General features: G+C 56.0%; 2 protein-coding genes across 2 annotated transcripts in view; one reads left to right on the top strand and one right to left on the bottom strand.

Annotated features, from left to right (window-relative positions):
* Positions 1-1,623: 1,623 nt before the first annotated feature.
* On the bottom strand, positions 1,624-20,059 carry GUCA1ANB (GUCA1A neighbor). The gene is made up of 2 exons (XM_036413699.2): positions 19,907-20,059; positions 1,624-2,160 (listed from the first exon to the last, which is right to left on the bottom strand). The coding sequence occupies exons 1-2, from the start codon at positions 20,003-20,005 to the stop codon at positions 1,825-1,827; spliced, it is 435 nt and encodes a 144-aa protein (XP_036269592.1). The 5' UTR covers positions 20,006-20,059; the 3' UTR covers positions 1,624-1,824.
* Positions 20,060-20,076: 17 nt separating this feature from the next.
* CUNH6orf132 (chromosome unknown C6orf132 homolog) overlaps positions 20,077-22,352 on the top strand; it is a 33,647-nt gene continuing 31,371 nt past the window's right edge. The window contains exon 1 of the mRNA XM_036413702.2: positions 20,077-20,218. Coding sequence (XP_036269595.1) covers positions 20,077-20,218 — 142 coding nt within the window. The remainder of the gene's footprint in view (positions 20,219-22,352) is intronic.

Raw genomic sequence — 22,352 nt, forward strand, 5'->3', positions numbered from 1 at the left:
AGGGCACGTGCCCAGGGTTGCAGGCTCAGTCCCCAGTGTGGGGTGTGCAGAAGGCAGCCGATCAGTGATTCTCTCTCATCGCTGATGTTTTTCTCTCCCTCTCCCTTCCTCTCTGAAATTAATAAAAAAACGTATTTTTTAAAAATTATAAATGAAAATTTTCAAAGCTACCCACCACAGAGGGTTGGGAGGAGAGAAGGAAGACAGCCGATTAGAGGCTCTGACAAAATTGTAGAAAACAGGAGGCAGGTGGACAAGCGGTAACTGTCTGATCAGACTGCAGAAAGTTGAGACTGGCGGTTGGCACAGTCACAAAGCCCACCCCTGCCTCAGGAGGCTCAGGAGGGGTGCAGAAGGTGCCCCGAAGGCTGGGATGCACCACCTGGGTGCAAGCATGAGAGGACAAGTGGGCCGTTAGCGGAAGGAGCCATGGCCTCCCCAGTGCCCTCCGCCAGGCGGCAGAACAGGCATCTGCCCCTCCTGACCTTGGTTATGCTCAGGAAGAGAGAGAGAGCTGTTCTGAAAACTGGGGCGTTAAGGGAAGAGTGAGACACTTTCCCCCGCTTCGCACTCCCCTCCAGCTGCTTCCCATGCTGGCTCCTCAAACACCCACCACCCGGCAGGAGAGACCTGGTAAGGTACCTACTGGCCTGTTTGCAGCCTGACCCAGCCAGCTGAGGAACCCCTAAGGTGCGAGCGCACCCGCAGCAAACAGGGACCGGAGCCCAGGCTGCCCGGCAGCCTCCAGGGAGGCCTTGGCCCTCCTGCCTCCTCACCGCCTCCTGCTCAGAGGAAGGTACCAGGAAAGCCCGGCCCAGCACTGGCTGCTGGTCGGCGTCACCGGATGCCTTGTCCTGCTATCCCACACCCGCCCAGCTGCGGTGCTCTGGACGTATGCACCACTGAATACGCCATGCTACCCGGAATGGGATGGGACTCCTAGAAAAGAATCCGGCTTGATTTGCTCAGGGTTGTGCTGGGGACTGTTTGACAACTGACTCCCTGGGGAAAAGAAACCCCGCTGTGTAGGTGTTGGCCGCAAACACTCCCGTAGCCCGTTTCAAGCTGCCATCACGAGCTGTTGACTGTGACGTTGGGAGGAAAGTCCCACAGTGGGCTCTCAGGGGCTGCTTAGAGCTGGCCTCAGCCCCCACCACTCTCTGGGGGGGGGGGGGGGGGACAGTGACCAGGGACTCACCAGGCCACTGCCCTGGTCACGTACCCTCAGCCTTCATCCCTTTTCTCCATGGCCCATGGCCCACGAGCCCGACCAGCCTCAGAGGCAGCTCTCCGGGACCAGTGGAGAGACAGGAAGTCCATCCCCACCAACAAAGGCAAGTCCAGAGTATTGGTTTCCTATAAAGCGAGGCCCCTCGGGACTGACTCACCCCCCACAGCACGCCGTTTCCCCCTGGCGGCCACAGCCTGCGCTGAGAGGTGTGGTCGGCTGGTGCATCTCGTTCTTGTCCTCGGAGCGGCTGGGACTTGGGCTCTGAAAGAAGCTGGAAGCTCTTCTCGGGGTGAGGGGACGAAGAATCAAGTCCTCAGACCCCCGCCTGGACATAACCTTGCTTAAAGCGGCCCCCGGGCCTCAGTTTACCCGCTCACAGACGCGCTCAGATGCCAACGAAAGGAAGAACAGACTTTAATTGGTGCCAAGAAGAGAGACCTCCCTTTGCCAGTGCCGACAGTGGGCACGGCACAGGTGTCACGGGCACGGCTGTCCCAGCCCCTCACGGCCCCCCGCCGCTGGGGTGCGCAGCCTCTTCCCCCCAGGACGGGGGTCCTGGGCAAGGGGCAGGCGGGCCTCTGGCTGGCACAGGGCTAGGACCGCCACAGGACCGCATTGGCGGGAGGCATGTCTAAGCGCTTGCGGGTGTGGTCCGTGTCCCGGCGGTACAGGTAGCCGCACGTGGGCTTCTGCATGGTGCAGAAGGGGCTCAGCGTGTTGGGGTACTGGGAGGTGTAGAAGTTGAAGGTGAACTTGTCCTGGCTCTGGCCCCTGAGGTCCACCACCACCGGCATGTAGGCTGCGGCCAGAGCCTGCTCACGGTCCCTCTTCCAGGACCGGGACAGCGGCGGCCACGCCAGGGCCACCTTCCCCTTCTTGCCCAGCGCCGCCTTCAGCACATAGCTGGGTGTGGAGGGCTTCTGGGAGTCCTGGGAGGGAGGAGAGAAAGGGAGAGCGGGACATCGCACTGGGACTTGCCTGCTGGGGCCAGGAGCAGGAGGGAAAGCAGAGGGGCTGTGGTCGGAGCCCCGGAGTCCTCCTCCTCCCCCACACTACCTCCCCCTCCCCCTCCCCCCCAGCACAGCTCTGCAGGCTGCAGGAGCCAGGCACCTCCAGGCAGCACCTTCATGGTTCGGTTTGCCGACCCACCCGCCGCAATGCAGACCTCCACCTGCTTCGCAGAGGCCTCCGCGGGCTCAGAGGCCGGGAGCCTGGGGACACCTCTAAACCCTCCCATCCCTCCCACACCCCACCTGTCTGTCAGGGTCCCCAGGTCACACTCCTCTGGCCCCTCTCTCCCTGCCCTCTGCACCCCTGCCTCCTGCAGGGTCACTCAGTTCTCTCCCTACCTCCCCCGCTCTCTCCCCTCTCTACCTCTCCTCTCCCTCTCCTCCTTCTCTCTATTCCTCTCTCTCTCCCTCTCTCTCTCTCTCTCTCTCTCTCTCTCTCTCTCTCTCTCGTCTTCCTGCCTCCTTCAGCCTCTGCTTCACACTCACTCTCATCCACTCTCATCTTTCCGGGCCCATGGCCAGATCGGAGGCCCTTCTCCTCAGAACCTCCTCGGGTTTCTGCTGCCTCCAGAGGAAAGCCCAGGCCCGCCTGGAAGAAGGAGCTTCAGCGCGGGGCTCCCGCACCCTGTGTTCGGGCCTCGCCATCTGCCCATCACCCTCCGCCACGCGTTCCCTCCCAGGCCGCGTGGCCGTGGCTCCGGCCCCTCCCCGGCCCACACCTTCCCTCCCTCCCTTCATCAGGGAGATTCTCTCAGCCCAGCGCTTCCGCTCACCCTCATCCTGCAAGATTTCACTCCTTCTCTCACTCGGAGTGCTCATGCGAACGCACCGGACATGGCTGCACAGGAACTGGTTCCGGTGAGGGCTGGCCCCAGCCGCCGGCCGGCCGGCCCATTCCGTTTTAGAACGTCTCATTGTTAAGTGTGTCGTGGTCAGGGGTGGCGTCCACCCCTAGGAGGTCCCTGTTGCCACATTTCTCCCTCTGCCGTGGCCTCCGTGACTGTCCTCAGACTCTGAACCCCACACTGTCTCCTGGCTACCGAATGCCCACTTCCCTGGGGATCGTTGGAGGCAGGACAGTGCTCCCTGAAGGACGGTGCTGTGTGTCAGGCCGGCTCTGCGCTGCTTCCCCCGACACATCGGGGAGAGAGCATGGGAAGGGGAGGCCAATTCCTTTCTGCAGAGAAGCAGCCCCGGGGAACTGGGAAAGGACCCCTAGCTGCAGAGTTACTGACCCTGAGCCCCGGCGTTTTACAAAAGAAATCCCTGGTCCTCAAGTCCCAGTGCACACTCCTTTGCATTTAATTTACAAACGATTTGCACAATTCAAACATGCCCAGGGCTTTCCCGAAGGCAGCCCTTGCTCTTACAGGTACCTGCCCACGAGTGTATGATATGCCTTAGCTTTGCATTTCAAAATTCTCCCTCTCCTTTCAAGCCAGTGGCGCAAGGGACTCCTCCTCCAGGAAGCCCCTGGTGCTGCAGTCCCTGCCTCCACCCCCACCCCCATGCTTCAGGCCTCCTCTTGGCATGTGAGTCTGCAGGGGAGGACTAGGGTGAGGCCAGCGCATCACTCGGAGTCGTGCGGAGTGGTGCGGGGCAGGGAGTGCCTCCTTAGGGCAGCCCCCGGGCGCTGTGCCTGCCTCATCCTATTCCCAAACTGTGGTTCTTCGGCTCCTGCTGAGGTTCCAGCGAGCCTGCTCACCGCTCCCAGTGGCCAGGACCACATCCTGCATGCCTGTGTCCCTGGGGCTTCCCCCGCGTGGCACCCGGCCCAGCTGGAGCCGGCATGAGCGGGTGTTCAGAGTCTCCCCGACTCCAGGCTCACCCCGGGATGCGGGATCACTCACAGAGGAGCAAGCTCGGGAAATGAGCTGTGATGGCGGTCATCGGCCATCACTGTCCACCTCAGGCCCTGAGCACCGTGGCACCGGACTAAGTGGATTATCGCTTCTAACCCTCCCAGGAACTCCTTAACGAAGGCATTATTGTTAACCCATTTCAAGCTGAGAAAACAAAGTACGGAGGTCACGTGACCGGGAAAAGCCAGGCCGAGATTTGAACCCAGGCCTGGCTGACCCCACGGTCCGCAGCCTGTACTCCATGATGCATCCTGTGCCCCCTACACTGCGGGGACAAGCCTACCAAGTCACGTCTGCTCGCATCCCATCTATTAATACGTGCTGAGCTCCTGCCGGGCGCGCGGGGCCGCCCTCCCACCAGGCCCCCCAGAGGGCCAGGCGGCCGGATGGCCAGGGTGGCCGGACCGCTGGGGGTTTGAATGCTGGGGCTGGGTTCTGGGTTCTTGGACTCTGCGTGGACAGGACAAGGCACTGACAGTTATACTCTGAATAGCTCTCCCTCCGCAGAGCTGACGGTACGATATTGGTTGCTTCATTCATTCAAATCTATCCCCCTGATATGCCAGGCCCTGGGTGAGCAAGTAACAGACTCCCCAGAGAGGAACACAGATACGGAGGCTGGCAGAGGGGGCTTCTCACCTCAGCACTGCGGCCTCTGGGGCTGGATGATTCTTTGTGGGGGCACTGGCCTGTGCGAGGCAGGCCTGTTTGCAGCATCCCTGGCATCTACTCACTTTACCCGCTTCCCAGTGGTGACAGCCAAAACTGGCCCTCATCGCTGCCAGCGCCACCTGCAGGCAGTGAGAGTCACTGCCGTGGAGTTCATGACAGCCTCTATTCAGGGCGGGCGTTGAGGGTGAGAGCCTGGCCCAGTAGAATCTTCCCTTTCCTGGGCCCCGGGAGCAGCTCGGGTTTCTTCCTGTGAAGTGTGATTCTGAGAATGTGGGGTTCTGGCCCTTCCGACAGGACAGCAGGGCTCAGCCTGTGGCCATGGCGACGAGGGACCTGCAGAGGCCCAACCCCCAACGCACCTGCTCCCCACCCCACCCTCAGGCTCAGCCCCTGGGGCTGGGGAGGCTGGTGTCAGGGGTAACCGGGGAAGGTGTGTTCAGAGTGTTTGGGGTGGGGGGTCTTACCAGAGACCCCACAGAAGGAAGGATGACCCTCTTTGCCAACAAAATTGAGAATCTATCAGTACCAGTTCTCCTCAGAGCCATTTGAGATGTCACTCCTAGTCCTCAAGTGCAGGGACTGAGGCTCAGGGCATCTGAGCACTTGATTGAGTTCATGCAGGTAGTGAGGTGCTGGGAAAGAGCCTTGTACAAGTTCCAGGTCTAGTGACTGGTTAGTGGGGGAACCAGGATTTGAACACGGCCCTTCCTCTGCCCAGCTCAGGCCCTGCCTCCGGCTCACCTGCCCTGGGCCTACCCGACAGCTATGTCCCAGCTGCTGCTGCTGCTGCTGCTGCAACCCTCAGACCCTGGTGGGGGGCCCCAGGGCCCCAAGCACACCCAGGAATGAGGCTTCACTGAACCAGGGACAGAGGGACCGGACAGTCTCCAGGAGGAAGAAGAGGAGAGGGAGGAGGAAGGGAAGATATTTGGCAAGGAGGGGAGGAGGGGGAAGCCAGGAGGCCATCACCTTGCCTTGCCCCTTCTGGGGGCCCAGCGAGGCAGCAGGTGACTAAGCCCGGAGCACAGGCAGCTCCAGAGGGAGGGTGGGGCCTCACTGCATACTTTCCAGGTTAACATCTGGTTTCATTTAACCATCTCCTCCCCAGTCAGGTCCTCCCTGTCAGGTGCACATGCGTGTGTATATGTGTGTGTGTGTGTGAGAGAGAGAGAGAAAGAGAGAGAGAGAGAGAGAGGGAGAATTTTCCCCAGGGGCCATTGGCAATTCTGGACACATTTCTGGTTGTCACAAGGGGTGTGTGTGTGTGTGTGTGCTGACATCTCGTGGGTTGAGGCCAGGGGTGCTGCTGAGGCTTAGTCAGGCCCAGCGCACAGACAGCGCAGCACCAATGGCAGCAGCGGCGAGGTAAGAACCCTGGCTTAGAGGTTTCAGGAAGGGCCCCTCTCCCCTACCTGCTTCCGGCAGCCCTGGCTTCAGCCTCCCATTCCACAGGGAGCAATGAAACTTAAAGGGCAAGCAGAGGGTCCCACCGGCCCCCTCCCTCCCGGTTTCCACTTGGGGTTCGAGCTAGAGCCAAAGCAAGCTCTCCGAGGAGAACGCTGCCTCCACACCCCACACCCACTCAGGCAGAGCCCGGGGCGGCCTTTCGGGACAGTCTGGGCATGTGTTTGTCCCTCAGCCCGGGCTGAGGATAAGGAAGAGGTGAGTCAGGAGTGCAGCTTTCTAGGCAGGGCCAGAGGACCTCGTACGTGACATTGCTACACCATCCTCCCAACTACGCCAGGCCCCTGGCACCTCCGCCCTCCTGGCCCACGCCTGGCATTCCACCCTCAGCAGCTCGCTCTTTGGTGGACGGGCCTCCTCCCTGTTGACATGCAAATGGCACGGGGCGAGGCGCCCGGTTCCGTGGAACGTGCCTGGGTCTCTCGGAGGCTGGAGACCTGAGCTCCGGGCCTGACTCTGCCCTTACAGGTCAGGCAGCCTTGGCCAAGTGGCCGAGCCGGTTGCAGAATGGGGATAATAAGGCTGCTATCTGCTCCATCGGCTTGCCGTGGGGGTGCGATGCGGGTGGGAACCGTGCAAGCACAATGCAAACGGTAATTACCGTCAGCCTGCTTCTGAGCACCCTCTCTGAACCCTGCTGAGAGCACATCTGCCTGCGCTGGGGGCAGGGACTCAGAAGGGCTTGGATGGCGAGAGGCAAATGGTGTGACATGCGGCCCGGCCCGGAGTTCAAATTCCAGGTGCACCACCCACTGACACCTGACCTTTGGCATTTCTAACGCTCTGTGCCTCAGTTTTCCCACCTAGGAAGTGAGGATAACACGGGGACCTGTCTCATAAGGCTACCATGAGCACTCAGGAGACAGTTCCTATAAAGTGCCCTTTCCGTTCAAGCACGCTATAAACTTTAGCTATGAGACCGGGTCATGCCAATGACGAGTCCAGGACGTGTCTTGGGGATGTGAAGGGGCAGAAGAACCAGGGGGCTTGGATGGTGGCATATTTTCTGCCCCCACCAGACCCTAGAGCAAGGGAACGGGTGGGACAGTGATACTGGCCCCTAAGCTTCTGTAAGCGGCCCCCAGCTCCTAGCCACCCAGGTGGGCCAGGCCGGGCCTTCCTACTCCATCCTGTCAGTCAAACTTCTTGCGACATTAGGCCGCCCTGATCTAGCCCTGTGATGTCATCCCACCTTGAGCATCTTTGACCAGGTCTTCCTTGGTGATGAGATGGAACGTCTGGTAGTCAGGGGCTCTTGGGCGGCTACTGGGAGTGCCACCAAGGGGAGAATGTGGGTGGGCAGTGACATTGTGATGTCCCTTTGACAGCACAATTCCTCTGTCTTCCTAAGCAGAAGGTCCCACCTGCCCCTTCCCTCTCTGTTTCCACTTGGGGTTTGAGCTAGAGCCAAAAAAAGGCATCTGAGTAGAACTCTGCCTCCACGCCTGCACCCACTCAGGCAGAGCCCAGCGCGGCCTTTTAGACAGGGGGCAGGGCTGGGAGCTGAAGTTTCAAGGCCTGGAAAGGTCTTTCTTTTAACCTTGACAATGACCCTCGCTGCAATTCTCTCTTCACACAATCTCCCAGGACCCCTGAGCTTTGGGTAATGGGACAAGAGGAGAGTTATCTATTGTAGGTACTTCCTGAAGTCCCCATTTCCCCAGGCACTTGCTGGTGAGTTTGCTCTCTCCCCCTCCCCCTTCTCCTCCTCTTCCTCCTTCTTCTTCTTCCTCTTCCTCTTCCTCTTCCTCTTCTTCTTCTTCTTCTTATTTCTTTTTCAAAACATGGCTTTTATTGCATCTTTACAATGTCACAAATAAGTCTGAGGAATCAGGCAGCATCTCCCAGTTTCTGTAGCTGGACAACTTAGATCTTATTCATCAGCTTCCTGAATGGTTCCTTTTTTAGAAACATAGATCCATCCAAGTTTTTCTGAGAGCCTTGTTTTTAAACTGTTGTGCCTTGCTGAATCAAAGCAGGTGAATTTGATACAAGTTCAGTGTCGTTTCCCTCAAGAATCAATTCATCTTTCTGGGCTTGAGACACCAAAGCCTGCAGATATATTTTTCACCCAAGAAATTTCTGATTTCAACAAGAAAACCATTCTCCTGAATAGCAGCAGATGGGGAATGAGTGCACACAGACCTCACCTTGTAGCGGCAGCCCAGTGGAATACCTGGCTACATTCTGTACGTGACTGCAGATCATGTGAATCATGGCCAGTGCCTTTCTATTTCCCCACCATTTGTCAACCCAGAGTCTCTTCTTTTCCTTTCCAGGGAGACTGAGTTCTGTAGAGAGCACCTGGGAAGGCACATGAGCATTTCTTTAATTATTGTCAGCTGAATCCAGTGGTGTTGGCAGAACCACGTCTTAGAAACCCACCTTGCCAGAGACAGGAGTGTTGTCAGCCTGACCTTCAGCTCAGGCGCCAGAGGGTAGGTTTCATTATCTAAATCCATCTAAGCACCAGGAACAAACACAATTATCCGGACCCACCCAGAAGTGACAGATACACAGAAGCCACAAAAATGCACATAATTTCCTTTGTCTTGAAGTTTAGTAAAACTTCCTCTTATTTTGCAGTATAAAATAAACGTGCTGTATCTGCTCTTGGTCCCTGTCTCTCAGTCAGAGGTCAGTGGTCCCACCCAGTCCCAGCTTTCCCTACTGTATTTGTGCCTGTCTCATTTTCTCAATCCCCCATCACCCCTACTCAGGAACCAGACCATTCTCTAGTCACACTGGACTCGGAGAAGAGAGAAATATTTGTAGAGTTCTACATTGATGTGGTTGAAGTCCCTCCACAGGGCACCTCTGGGGCCCTTTACAGTAACTGTGCATAGAACATTTTCTGGAATGTCGACAGTTTGACTGCTAAGAATGGTCTTCATCCTTGCATTAAATGCAGCAAAGAGCTCTTTCTCTTTCCTCCTATATGCTCTCCAAATTACAGATGGATGGATGGATGGATGGATGGATGGATGGATGGAAGAGCGGGGGAGGGGATGGGCAGAATGTAGGTAGGTAGATAGATGGTAGATGGGTGGTCCCTCCTGATTTGAGTCCTGCTCACCTTTTTAGCCTCAATTCTTGCTATTTTTCCTCTATGCAATAGCTAAATTCTTAAACATACCCTATTCTCTTCCCTCTGAGATTTTGCATCTGCTGTTCCCTCTCCTAGACCATTTAAATAGGGGGTTAGGAGATGCAGGGATGAATGAATAGATGTGTAGAGAGGTGGCTGGGTTGGTTGGCTATGGGTGAGTAGATGGATAGATGGTCAGTAAATGGGTAGATGATGGGTTGTTATATTATAGAGGATGGGACTGCAAACCCAGGAGTCAGGCTCTTTTGAGCTTGAATCCTGGAATTACTATTTTACTAGTTGTTTAAACTTGGGCAAGTAATTGACTCTCTGTACTTCGGCTTGTTCATGTATACAATGAGTGTACTAAAGGTCTCTATCAAGAGAGTTGATAACAAAAAGATAGATACAGAGACAGTAAAGCAACAAATAGACTGTCAAATTACTGTGGGGAGGGTAGGGAGATATGGGGGAGATAAGAGGTCAACCGAAGGACTTGTATGCATGCATATAAGCATAACCAATGGACGCAAAACTCTGGGAAGGGAGGGCATGTATGGGAGTGGGGCGGGGGGGGGGGGGATTGGTAAGATATGTACACATATAATACCTCAATAAAAAATGTAAAAAAAAGAGTTGGACAAAGTACTTAGGTCAGTGTCTGCACAGAATAAACACACAATAACTAGCAGCTATCATCATATGTGAGTAATCGGGTTGATGGAAGATTGCTGAATGGGCTGCCCTGTCACCATCTTCAAACACCAGACCCCCCTCCTTCCTTGAGTACCATCTCCCCAACACCAGACGTGGTGGGCACCTCCCAGGAATGCGTCAGAAATCCCACATGTAGAGAGACCTGGGCTTCTTCCTGGGGTCAGGGGGTGGGGTGAGGGGAGGACCAAGGGGAGGAAAACAGAGTAGCTGGCGACTTCCTGCCCGCTGACACCTGACTTGGGTGGGGCCCAGGACTTGTTTCCTTCCTGGCACTGTGTCAGCCCTGACAATTGGTCAGTGGGTGGACCTTGTGGCCCAGAGGCTGACTGGAAGTTGGGGTGTTGATGGCGTGTGCCCTGTGCTCAGATCTCACGCCCTGATGGTAATGGCCCCTAATTTCTGAGGAGACTGGGAGGGAGGAGGAGAAGCAGCAAGCAGGGCTTGCCCCTGATGGACATCTCCAAGGCTCTAGGGTGGTAATATCTTGTTTGGGAGAGGGCAGGAAGGTAGGAGCATGGCATTCTTGGTGAAGTGGCCAGCAGGTCTGGCTCTGGGGAAAATGGCTTGGGTCCCAGATCAGCATCTATCGGAAAGGAACCCAGGAGGCTGGAGCTGGTGGAGAGGGTTTGGGGGAGCAGGGTGCCATGACTCAGTACACACCCCACTCTGTCTCAGCCCAGGAGGGGTTGAGTGTTGGGCTGGTTGCTAGGAGCCCCAGGTGGCCTGAGCTAAATCCCATCCCATCCCTGGGCCTGTTTCCTTGTGTTACAGGGAGGACGCTGGGTTCCTCCACTTGGGACATTTGAAAAAGGGGAATTGAGTCGCTTTCTGAAGACTTCAGATAGGGACCCACCTGACTGTGCGCAGGAGTGGGCCCTGCCAGGACTGTCCCCATCCCAGGTCCCCTATGGGAACCTCAACAAGGGGCAGTGGCTTGGGAGACCTCTGTTAGGAAGGCCTGGCTAGTCAAGCTATAGCCGTCTTATTTCACTTCTAAATCACTCTGCCTGGGTTTAAACCCCAGATCTTCCCAGCCGTGTGACGTCCACAAATCAGTAAACTCTCTGTGCCTGAATTCCTAACCTGCAAAGGGATAAGAAAATGGACCTCGCCGAAACCAGTTTGGCTCAGTGGATAGAGCGTCGGTCTGCGGACTGAAAGGTCCCAGGTTCGATTCCAGTCAGGGGCATGTACATTGGTTGCACGCACATCCCCAGTAGGGGGTGTGCAAGAGACAGCTGGTCAATGATTCTCTCTCTCATCGGTGTTTCTAGCTCTCGGTCCCTCTCTCTTCCTCTCCGTAAAAAATCAATAAAATATTTTTTTTTTTAAAGAGAGAGAGAGAATGGACCTGGACTGCTTGTTGTGAGGACTACGTTTTAGAGCAGTGCCTGCCTGCTGAAGCTCAGTGCTAAGAGTCATATCGTTGTTCTTTCTCAACTGTTTCCTGGAAGCCCGCTCCTCTGATTTCTCCGCCACACTCCTGGCATGGCCTCATTGTACGGCTCCTGCAAGTCCTGGGAAGGAAGAACTGTGATCTGTGCGCACAGGGCTCGGGGGATGCTTGGGACAGATGAGGAGAGATGCGGGGCTGGCCCACAGGAGGAGCCGCTGACAGCCCCCACACCCTCCCTCACACTCAGCCTCCGTCCCTCCCGCCTTTCTGCCGCTGAGGTGCAGGCAGGTGGTTCTAAGTGTCTTGGTCGAAGTAGGCCCGGTTAATTGAATATTCTCTCCACCCCTCCTTACCTGCTCTGCTCTGTGATTTGGACAAATTACTTAACCTCTCTAATCCTTACTTATTTTTCCTTTGTTGGCCCGAGTACTGGAGGCCGAGCTATTCACACATGAGCTATGCACACATCTCGCTTGGTGGTGCATGCATTATCATCCCTGGCCCGGGAGGGCCTTCTCTCCCATTGTCTTAATTTCCCTCCTTAATCTCCGGTTTCCAACTACACTCCCCACCCACCCCAGCCAGAGGCAACCATTCTCATGCGCTTAATGAGTATCTTCTTGTTTATATGTGTTCTTGCAAAATACACATATTGTTCTTTTGTATGCATGTTGCTTTTATTTACATAAGTGCCATGTGTGATTTAGATCTCATTCTGTTTACTTTGATGGCTCCCTAATGTTTTTAAGACTCATCTGTGTTGCTCTATGAACATCTAGTTACATGCTTCCAATTACTGTGTGGTTCACCCAGTGTGTTCACCACGTTTTATATCTTACTCCCCCTGGGTGCCTGCAGCTCCTCGCCCCCACAAACAGCACAGCAATGACATCACATCCATGTCAGCTATGGCAGAAGGCATGTATGAGTAAACATCATTTGGGGTCGTCTTTTCTCCATCCATAAAATGGGTGTATTGCCCCCACACTTGCAGGGCTGACGTGATGGTAGGGCCTTAATGCATGCAATCCACTAGGCCAGCGTGTCGACACAGAAAGATGTTTGGTGAATGGTAGATATGGCTGCTTTTCTTCTCAGGAGAGAGAGAAAGAGAAAGAAAGAGAGAGAGAAAGAAGCTGGACCCAGGATGAGTTGCATAGAAATTGCTCCCAAGGCTTGAAGTCCCAGTTCAAGAGTTGGTCTCCAAAATATGTGAGAAGTGTGTGGGGCAGCGCAGGTCCCTCAAGGGTAAGAACTGATCTTACTTTTTGTTACTCCTCATCTGAGAACATTTTTTCCATTGATTTTTTTTAGAGAGAGAGAAAGGGAAGGAGAGAGAGAGAGAGAGAGAGAGGGAGAGAGAGAAACATTAATGTGAGAGAAACACATTGATTGTTTGCCTCCCATATGTGCCCCAATTGGGGATTGAGCCTGCAACTGAGGTACGTGCCCATGACCCTTCAGTCTTGGGGCCGACACTCTAACCACTGAGCAAACCGGTGAGGGCGAGGACTCATCTTGAAGTTAAAAGGTCCCACAGCCCGAGCGCAGGGCCCGGTTCAGAGCAGATGGCTGGGCCCAGAAAATGCTTAATGCGTCCCATTGCTCACTTCTTTCCTCAGAGCCGGAAGTAGCCCCCTCACACAGGAGGTGCCAGGCGGTTGTTGTTCTGCCTCTGTTCTGCCCGCCAACCAGATGTGAAATCACAACTGAGTGTTGGCTCCACCATCCCACTTTACAAATGGAGAGACCGAGGCTCGGGAAGGCTCATGGTCTCACAGCGAGTAGGAGAAGTGGCACTAACGTCCGCATCCCCAGGTCTCTCCTCTTAAAAAAAAAAAAAAAGGAAATTGCCCTAGCTGGTTTGGCTCAGTGGGTGGAGCATCGGCCTGCGGACTAAAGAGTCCCAGGTTTGAGCCGGGACCAGTTTGGCTCAGTGGATAGAGCGTCGGCTTGGGGACTGAAGGGTCCCGGGTTTGATTCCGGTCAAGGGCATGTGCCTTGGTTGCGGGCATATCCCCGGTAGGGGGTGTGCAGGAGGCGGCTGATCGATGACTCTCTCATCGATGTTTCTGACTCTCTATCTCTCTCCCTTCCTCTCTGTACAAAATCAATAAAATATATTTTTTAAAAAATAAATAAAATAAATAAATAAAGAGTCCCAGGTTTGATTCCGGTCAAAGGCATATACCTAGTTTTTGGGCTCAGTCCCCAGTGTGGAGCATGCAGGAGGCAGCCAATCAATGATTCTCTCTCATCATTGATGTTTCTATCTCTCTCTCCTTCCCCCTTCCTTTCTGAAATCAATAAAAGTATATTAAAAAAAAAAACAAAAAAACCTAAGAGAATGCACTCCATGTTAATCTGTGCTCTTTGTTATTTGTTAACAAAGTTAAGTTAAAACAAATGCTCTCCCGACAGAGCAGCTCACTCAAAGGGAAAGGCCCACAAGAAGTGCTGGCATTCCCAGTCTGTGTGCTTCCCGGACCTGGCCACGCACAGATACACTTTCAATATTTACAGTTGTGCCCTAACCGGTTTGGCTCAGTGGATAGAGTGTCGGCCTGCGGACTCAAGGGTCCCAGGTTCGATTGCGGTCAAGGTCTTGTACCTTGGTTGTGAACACATACCCTGTGGGGTGTGCCATTTCTAGCTCTCTGTCCCTCTCTCTTCCTCTCTGTAAAGAATTAAAGAATCAATAAAATATATTTAAATAAATAAATATTTACAGTTGCAACCTGCATAGAATTTTGGGTTTTGTTCTTACCAATTCCTTTTTTCCCCCCCAAACACACACATTACTTCAGATGGTAGGATGTGTTTTATGGTGGGATGTTTTGGCCTGGCCTTCAGGGTGACTTTGTAGACACCTGCCCTACCCTGTCTCCTTTCGCCTCAACAGCAGTCGCCAACCGGCAGTCCGCGGACAACGGGTGGTCCGTGAGGTCCGAACGGTCGGCGACCACCGCTCCTGAGGACCTTTGCTGATGGGCACTGCTCTCTTACAGCCCCTCATGGCCTCTGTGTTCTCTGTCCCGCATCTCCGTGCCAAAGTCGGGGTGGAGAAGGGGGACAAGAACATGCAGGCACTGACTTCGGCTGGGTACTTGAACCCACCACCTCGCTGAGTCTGATGACCTGACTGAATAGCCCTGTTTTACAGAGGAAGGAGCTGAGGCTCAGTGAGGTGGTAACTCAGCCCAAGTCACAGCCGCCTGAGCAGCCTCCTCAGAACTGAAACCTGTTCCCTAGCAGGGACCTTCCCAAGTGTCCTGGTCCAGTGACAGTCCATGGTCTCTCCCCAGCACCCCTGAACACACCTCTCTCCACCCAGGCCTGGACCTTGGACCATATGCTCTCAGGCACCAGGTCATGACCTCCCTGAGCCCCCTCTCAGATAGTTGGGATTCACACCAGCCAGATTTCCTCTGCGCCTGCCCAGCTCAGAAGAGTGCCAGGCAGGGGCTGGAGCCCACCGCCCGCAGCCAGAGGAAGCTGCCTTGGCGCTGGCCAGGCACCCAGTGTGGCCCGCCTGGAACCAGGGGCTGGGCCAGGCCACCTGCAGCTCAGTATGCTTTGGGAGTTAGGATGACCCGAGGTCTGACCTTGGCCCTGGAGAGCCAGCTGCAGGGACCTGGGGGGACGATGAAGGCGGTTCTTGGGACGTCTCAGCCTGCCCTGCTCCGAGGCAGAGGGCACTCTCTCCGCCAGGAGCACTTGACTTTGGTGGAGGGAAGACCACACACTTGACAGAGGCCCGAGTCTCTGGGGAGACTGCCACTTCTGGGCCCCAATCCCACCCCACATTCCAGAACTTACTACGCAATTGCCCAGCAGAGATTTAATTACAGGACAGGGCTTTGGGCTGTTTCGAGGCGAGCCTATTATTTGGCTGTTTCTTCTCAGGGGGAGCAGGAGTGAGGTGTTGTTATTAGATGAAGCGGTGGGGGCGGGGAGGGAGGGGAGTAAGCAGCGACAGTACAGGGTGCTGAGCTGGACAGACAATTGGGCCCCAGCCTGGTCTCAGGGAAAGCTGCCAGGCTGACAGGGTGAAACTACAACTGGGAGTGGGCGGCTCGCTCTGCTCGCTGCGGGACTCAGGCTGTCCAGAGACTCCCCTGAGCACCCACCAACATGGGCATGAAGTGGGGGTGCAATGGGGGTGTAGGGGCAAGGAGAGCAGCCTCAAGCCCTTCGGGTGTTCACGCATCACCCTGCTTCCCCCTTTTCCTCCAAAAGCAAGGGGAAATGAACACCCCTTAAGGAGTGCCCTGTGCTGGACACTTCACATCCATCATCTTAGTTCATCTTCATAACCACCTAGAGGGGGGATTGCTACCAGTCCGTGCACAGCTGAGGAAACCGAGGGATTGCTGCCACCCCTGCGTTTGTTTGTTTGTTTGTTTATGTTTTATTTCTCTTATATGCAAGCTGTGTACCTTCCTTTCTTCCTAAGAAAGGTCCCACAAACAACTCTGCTCTTTCTGTTTCTGCCACCAGCACACACGTGGGGCCCGGGCCCCTCCTGCTGGTATCCATGAACCACCTCCTTATCCAGTTCACTAATGAATGAAGCCCCTTCTCTTCGCCCCTCCGCCTCCACGTTCCCCCTCCCACCCATCCTTCTTCCAGATGTTAGGTGAACATCCTGAACGCACAGCTGTTACCAGGCACCCTTGCCTGCACGGTCAGCGTGCCTGCTCCTGGCAGCCGGAGCTTCTCAAACCTTAACACGCTCCTGAGTCACTCGGGGATCCTGTTCAAACAAGGATGCTCTCCCGGGCCCCCTCATCCGTCAGCTCACCGAGACTCATAATGACCTTAAATTAATAGCCTGTTTTACAGGTGAACAGACGGAGGCCCAAACAGGCTGCTCAGTGTCTGGGATCGGGCCAGCGTGATGCGAATGCTGCTGGTTCTGCCGAGTTATTCTTCTCTCATGTGTGACTAGGAAATACCTTTATGTGGTTGGAAATTTAAAAACGTAAAGGGGCCTTCCGTGAAAATTCTCCTCCCCACGCCTATCGCCCCTTTGCCCAGGTCCCCCTCCCTCCACCCGCCGGTAAACACTTTTGTTCGTTTATTATGGATCTGTCCGAAGTTTCTCTCCGAACAGATCTTATCCTGCCCCACACGGCAGCACACCACACACACCGTTTTGTCAACAGTTTATCAGTTTATCTTGAAGATAACTGGACACGGTTGGCTGACTCATTCACTTTTAGGGTTGCGTTATTATTCCATTGTGTGGATGCACCATCATTTATTTAATCAGTCATCTCCAGGTGGAGTTGTTTCTGACCTTCCGAGCTGGCCTTTTTTAAGCCTTCCACACGCTGGCCAACCTCGCTGTGACCTCCATTCTGTCCCCGAATTCCCAGCCCCGCCGTCCGGAGCCCCTGCAGCGGCCCTCACACCTCCTGCACGCCCTCCTTAGGCCCTCCAGCCCACCCCGGCTGCTCCTCCTCTGTACCTCTGACCACTGTTCCTCTCCTCCTCATGTACCTCCCAATTCTTCATCTCTCCAAACAGAGGAAGGCAACTTGAACTCGGGAACCACGCCTTTGATTTCTCTGGACCCTGCACAGCCCAGAGCCGGGCACACGGCAGGTCTGAAGAACGTTAGTTCCATGGTGGAAGTTGCACAGGAGTGGAGGCACTCCCTGAGGGCCCTGCCGGGGCTGGTTCTGGGTGCCAGAGCCAGGCGCTACCCAGGTGAGAGGACCTCACACCTCAGAGGTCTCCACGCAAGAAGCCCTTATGATCTTGTACCTGAGTGTCTAGAGCACTGGGGTGGGTGGTGAGGATGTCCAGGGCATGATGGGGCATCGGGGTTGCCTGGGCCCTTCCTAGGCAGATGGTGGGAGGAACCATGATGTGGAGATAGGAGGGCGGGAGGATGGATGGCATGTGTGTATGCCCTAGAATGCCCTCCTTCCCTTCTCTATTAACATCCTCGTCATCCCTCATGGGCCAGCTCAAGTCCTAATTCTTCCAGGCAGCCTTCCCGGACTTTTCCAGCTCACGCTGACCACCTGCTCTAAAATTCCTGCTGTGTGTTTTACTGACAGCATCATCGTGGCCTGCCACCTTGAATCATGAAAAACCTTACCTACTGGATGAGACCCCAAGATGCTCTCCAGTATAAATAACACTTCCAAATTCTCTTATATCCCCATGTACCCCAAACCCTCAGCACAGCACCGGGCCCGCACAGATACTCCTCGAGGGAGCAGGAATTGGTTCTAGGAATGCCATGGCGGTGGGTGGGTGGGTGGGTGAGGGAGGGTGGGAGGGAGGGGTTGGCCACAGACATGTCTCTAACCAAAAGCATTTGAGGAACACCTCACAGCCACGGTCTCTGAAGGTCCAACTCATCCTGTTCATTGACTCTGGAGCAAGAAGAGGGGACTTTTTAAAAATGTTACTGCTGCCCTACCCAGTATGGCTAAATGGATAGAGAGTTGGCCTGCAGACCGAAGGGTCCCAGGTTCGATTCTGGTCAAGGGTATGTACCTTGGTTGCAGGATCCTCCCTGGATCTTGGTCTGAGCTCTGAACAGGGCTCATGCAGGAGGCAACCAATAGATGTGTTTCTCTCACATCGATATTTCTCTCCGTCTTTCCTTCTCTCTTCCACTCTCTCTCTAAAAATCAATGGGAAAATATCCTCGAGTGAGGATTAAAAAAAAAAAAAAGTCACTGTCGTGAAAAATAAAGGAGTGAAACTGTGCTAGAGTAAAAGATTAAAGGTACATGATAAGCAAATGCAGTGCGTGAGTCTTGATTAGATTGTGGATTGAAAAAACCGAAAATGACATTTTGGGAGATGACCATCGTGTATTGATGTTAAATTTGAGTGTGATGACTCTATTGTGGTCTCCTAGAGAATATCCTATTCTTAGGCAAAGGAAACCGAAGTACTGATGGGGTGGGGAGATTTGCCACGATATCCACACCTTTCAACCTTTAGCAAAATGAAAATCAAAAAATAAATGTGTGTGGAGAGAGAGGGAGAGAAAGAAAGAGAATGCAATTATGGCAACATGCTAACAATTGAGAAATCCAGGAGGAAGGAATACAGGTGGTCATTTTACGGTCTTTCAAATTTCTCAAAATAAAAGGTTGAGGAGGAAAAGCCTTTAGTACAAAGAAAAGATACAATCCCAGCTTCCTGGGAGCGGGAGCCGGGGAAGCGCAGCAGGCGCTGTTCCAGGAGCTTCGGGGAAACGCTGTCGGAGACGGAGCACCACCTCCCAGCTGCCCAGAGAGCGTCAAAATCTAACCCTGTGGCCTGACTCTCCGGCCTCCGCATCTTTCCCACCGTCCCCTGGGGACCTCACCTGACCGGACCTTCCCCAGAGGACAACCACCCCCCACCCCTTAGCCAGGACCTACCCCATGCACCTTAAAGGTCCACAGCTCTCCTTAGCCAGGTTGCTCAGCGGTTAGAGCGTCAGCCCTCTGACTGAAGGGTGACCGGTTGGATTTCAGTGACATTCCTGGGCTGCAGGCTGGCACCCTTACCCCCACCCCCTCCCTCTCCCGTTCCCCATATGCATGCAGGAGGCAACCAATCCCAATTTTGATTTCGCTTTCTCTGTCTCCCCCCCCCCCCTTCCACTCAGTCTAAAAATCAATGGGGGAAAATATCCTCGGGTGAGGATTAACAAAAAATAAATAAAGGCCCGCAGCTCATTTCCATGGGAGAGTGAACCCCACCCTAAGTGGGCTGGCTCACCTTGAGTTTTTAAAAATGTACATTCACTTATCTTGACAGGAAGGAAAAAAAAATGTGACGTACTAAAAACGCCCAGATTCAGTCATCCTGCATTCTCTTGGAGCTCTGTCAACGAAGCTATTTCCCCCTTTGCCGTCAGATTGGGTGCGAGCTTACTGCTCTCCCCGCTCCCCCTGCATTTTTAAAAAAATGTATTTTATTGACTTTTTACAGAGAGGAAGGGAGAGGGATAGAGACACATCAATCAGCTGCCTCCTGCACACCTCCTAATGGGGATGTGCCTGCAACCAAGGTACATACATGCCCTTGACTGGAATCGAACCTGGGACCTTTCAGTCCACAGGCCAACGCTGATCCACTGAGCCACACCGGTTAGGGCTCACCCTGCATTTCCTTAGGGGCGTCTGGTCCCGTCCATTGGAGGGCAGCTGCTCGCAGCGTCGGGCACAGCCCTTCCCCAGGTCCCCATCCTGACCTGCCCGTGACCCTGGGTAGAGCGAGGGACTAGCCCGCTCCCTCCCTCCCGCGGCGGGCGGGGCGGGGGGAGGAGGGATGGGGGAAGAGGGGTGGAGGAGGAGGGCGGGAGGGACCTGGGGAGGGGGCGGCCCTCCCCGGGCGGGGCGGGGCGGGGGCAGTGCCCACAATGGCCCGCAGTGGGAGGAGGCGGGCAGGAATGCAGCCGGGGGAGTCGGGCGGCGCGGGCGGGGCGGGGCCGCAGCCTCCTACCTGCCCAGGTAGCTCGCATTTCCCGGCGGCGAGCGGCGCCCGCACCACCTGTGGCCCGTCCGGTCCGCGGCGGGAGGACGCGGGGAGGACGCGGGCCATGGCCCGGTAGCCGCGGGGGCAGGGGCAGGAGCAGGAGGCGCGGGTCCGGCCCGGCGCGGGGCGGCGGCAGCATGAAGAAGGGCCAGACGGTGCAGGGCACCTTCAGCAAGATCTTCGGCAAGAAGCACGCCAGCCCCACCGCCTCCCTGTACGTCACCAACCCGCCCTGGATCTTCACCCGCGAGGCCGCGGAGGAGGGGGCCCGGGACCTGGGTGAGTGCGCGGGGAGGGGTGCGCCCGCCCCGGCTCCGGCTCTGGGTCCGGGCCGGGCCCCCGGCGGGCGCCGGGCGGCGGGGAGGGACACGTCGGAACCTGCGGGCCGGCCGGCCGGGAGGGAGCTGCCGCGAAGGGAGGTGCGCCGGGCGGGAGTCTCTGGGAACGGGCTGTTTCGGGGGGAGAGGAGGAAGGAGGGGACCCTCCCTCCCGGAGGGCGGGGATGTTTGCGGACCGCGGCGCCGGGCCCCGGGCCCGTCCTCCTCCCAGGTGTTTGCTCTCCCTCCAGCTGCAAGTTGGGGCTGCCGCCCGCAGGCTTCCTGGGGCGCAGTGGCTCCTCCTCCCCCAGCAGCTCTGTGGATCAGAAGTGGCCCCACAGCGGAGGGCGAGGGTGCTCCCTTCAGCCCTCACCCCTCCTGTGGGCTCTCTCCCCTCCGTCCCTCCCTCCCTCCTTCCCTCGCCCCGGGGCTCAGACAAAGGGAGGGTCTGCTCTCCGGCGCCCACACCCTCGCTCTGCACAGGGAGGCCCTGCTCGCTGGGTGCCAGCCTGTGCCAGACACCGGCGCGCCCCCGGGCCTGGCTGTCTGCGTGCTCCGATGGGAACCGGGGTGGGACCAGGGAGGCGGGGGAACCGTCCTGACCCTGAGCCTGGCCGCAGTCAGGGTGGTGCATGGCTGCAGGCATCTGAGCACACCAGCCAGCCCAGCCCCGGGGCTCCGGCCGGCTGCGGGTCGCCCTATCGCCGCAACTCTCTGTGTTCTGTACCTTCTGTGTCTGTGAGGACACCGGGCGGGAGGGGCAGGAACTCCCTGCTGGCCTGTGACCCAAGGCCCTAGGCCCAAGGAGGGTCACCCCTCCGTGCTTCTGTTAGTTAACCTGCCCTCATGGTCACCCCGTTACCTTCACTGACCTTTATGGCCACCAGACTGGGACCCACAGAGGGTGTGGTAGCGTCGGCCGCCGCTGCTGGGTTCAGTTCGGCACCCGGGTTGTCACAGCAGGGACACCGGCCACCAGCCACCCGGACAGGAGCAGGGCACCTCTCCCTGACCCAGGGATCTCAAACCAGAGGGTGAACAGTTAACCACACACTGTTCAGCCCTTCCCATGCCCTTGCTACAAAAGATTAAGTGCAGAAGGAGGGAGAGGAAAGACGACCTCTGATTGCAACTGAAAGGAAAGGGCATCGAGCATTTTGCAGAACAAACAGCGGGAGCAAAGGCTGGGAGGGGCTGGGCGGCTTGGAGGCTTGGTGCAAGAATTTACAAAGACGTGTGCACCGCCACGAGTAACTCTGTGCGGCCCAGACACCTCCCCTCGCCTGTGTAGCAAGCGTTTATCGATCCCTGCGGTGTGAGGTACCATTCCAAAGTCCTGTGTTGTTGACTCTCCGAGTCCTCAGCTGGCCGATCCTGTAGGCACCATTGTTCCCGTTTGACAGACGGAGGTGAAGCAGCATAGATCACACCGCTTTACATGGCCAAGCCAGGGTTTTCTTAAGTGTGCGATGTAATGATTTTTTTAGTAGACCTGAGGAGTTGTGCAACCATGACCACAACTGGGTTTTAGAACATTCCATTACCCCGAACTTTCTCTCAGAGGCAGGGCCAGTGTTTGAACCCTGGCAGTCTGGCTGCAGAGAACATACTTTTAGCCAGTCTGTTGAACTGACTTCGTGGAAGGTAAATTCAAGGGTGAATTTGACTTGAGGCAATACGCACACACACAAACACCCTTCTCTACATTGTGGCCTGCACTGAGCCAGCTGCTGGTGGGGATCATTCCCTCCGGGAGAGAAATGGGGGCATGGTGCATCTCCAACCAGCTGCTGCCTTCACCAGCCTGGCAGGGCTGGAACCCAGGGGGCAGCTCCTCCCATTGCCCCTCACTGGGCCGGGCCTGGCCGGGCCTGGCTGGGCTGGGCTGGGCTGGGCTGGGCCGGGCCGCCCGCTGACTCAGCCTGGTCGCACCCTGCACATGGAGGGGTGGGAGACTCGGGGCGCTGGCTCTCTGGTGTTTCTGGGGTGTTCCACCGGTGCCGGTGGGTGTGGCAGAGGTCCCCTTTTCCTGCTGAACAGGACAAGCACTTGGGGTTGGGATGGGAGGTGCTGGAGATTCTGTGAGGTGATGGAGA

Source organism: Pipistrellus kuhlii, unplaced genomic scaffold, assembly GCF_014108245.1.
Source record: "Pipistrellus kuhlii isolate mPipKuh1 unplaced genomic scaffold, mPipKuh1.p scaffold_m20_p_5, whole genome shotgun sequence".
NCBI lineage: Eukaryota > Metazoa > Chordata > Mammalia > Chiroptera > Vespertilionidae > Pipistrellus > Pipistrellus kuhlii.

Bases quoted from the DNA above. Each gene is read 5' to 3' on its own strand.
- GUCA1ANB (XM_036413699.2), bottom strand. From the start codon at position 20,005: ATGGCCCGCGTCCTCCCCGCGTCCTCCCGCCGCGGACCGGACGGGCCA. The intron at 2,161-19,906 runs GTAGGAGGCTGC...CCTCCCTCCCAG, and splicing joins AATGCGAGCTACCTGGGCAG to GACTCCCAGAAGCCCTCCAC.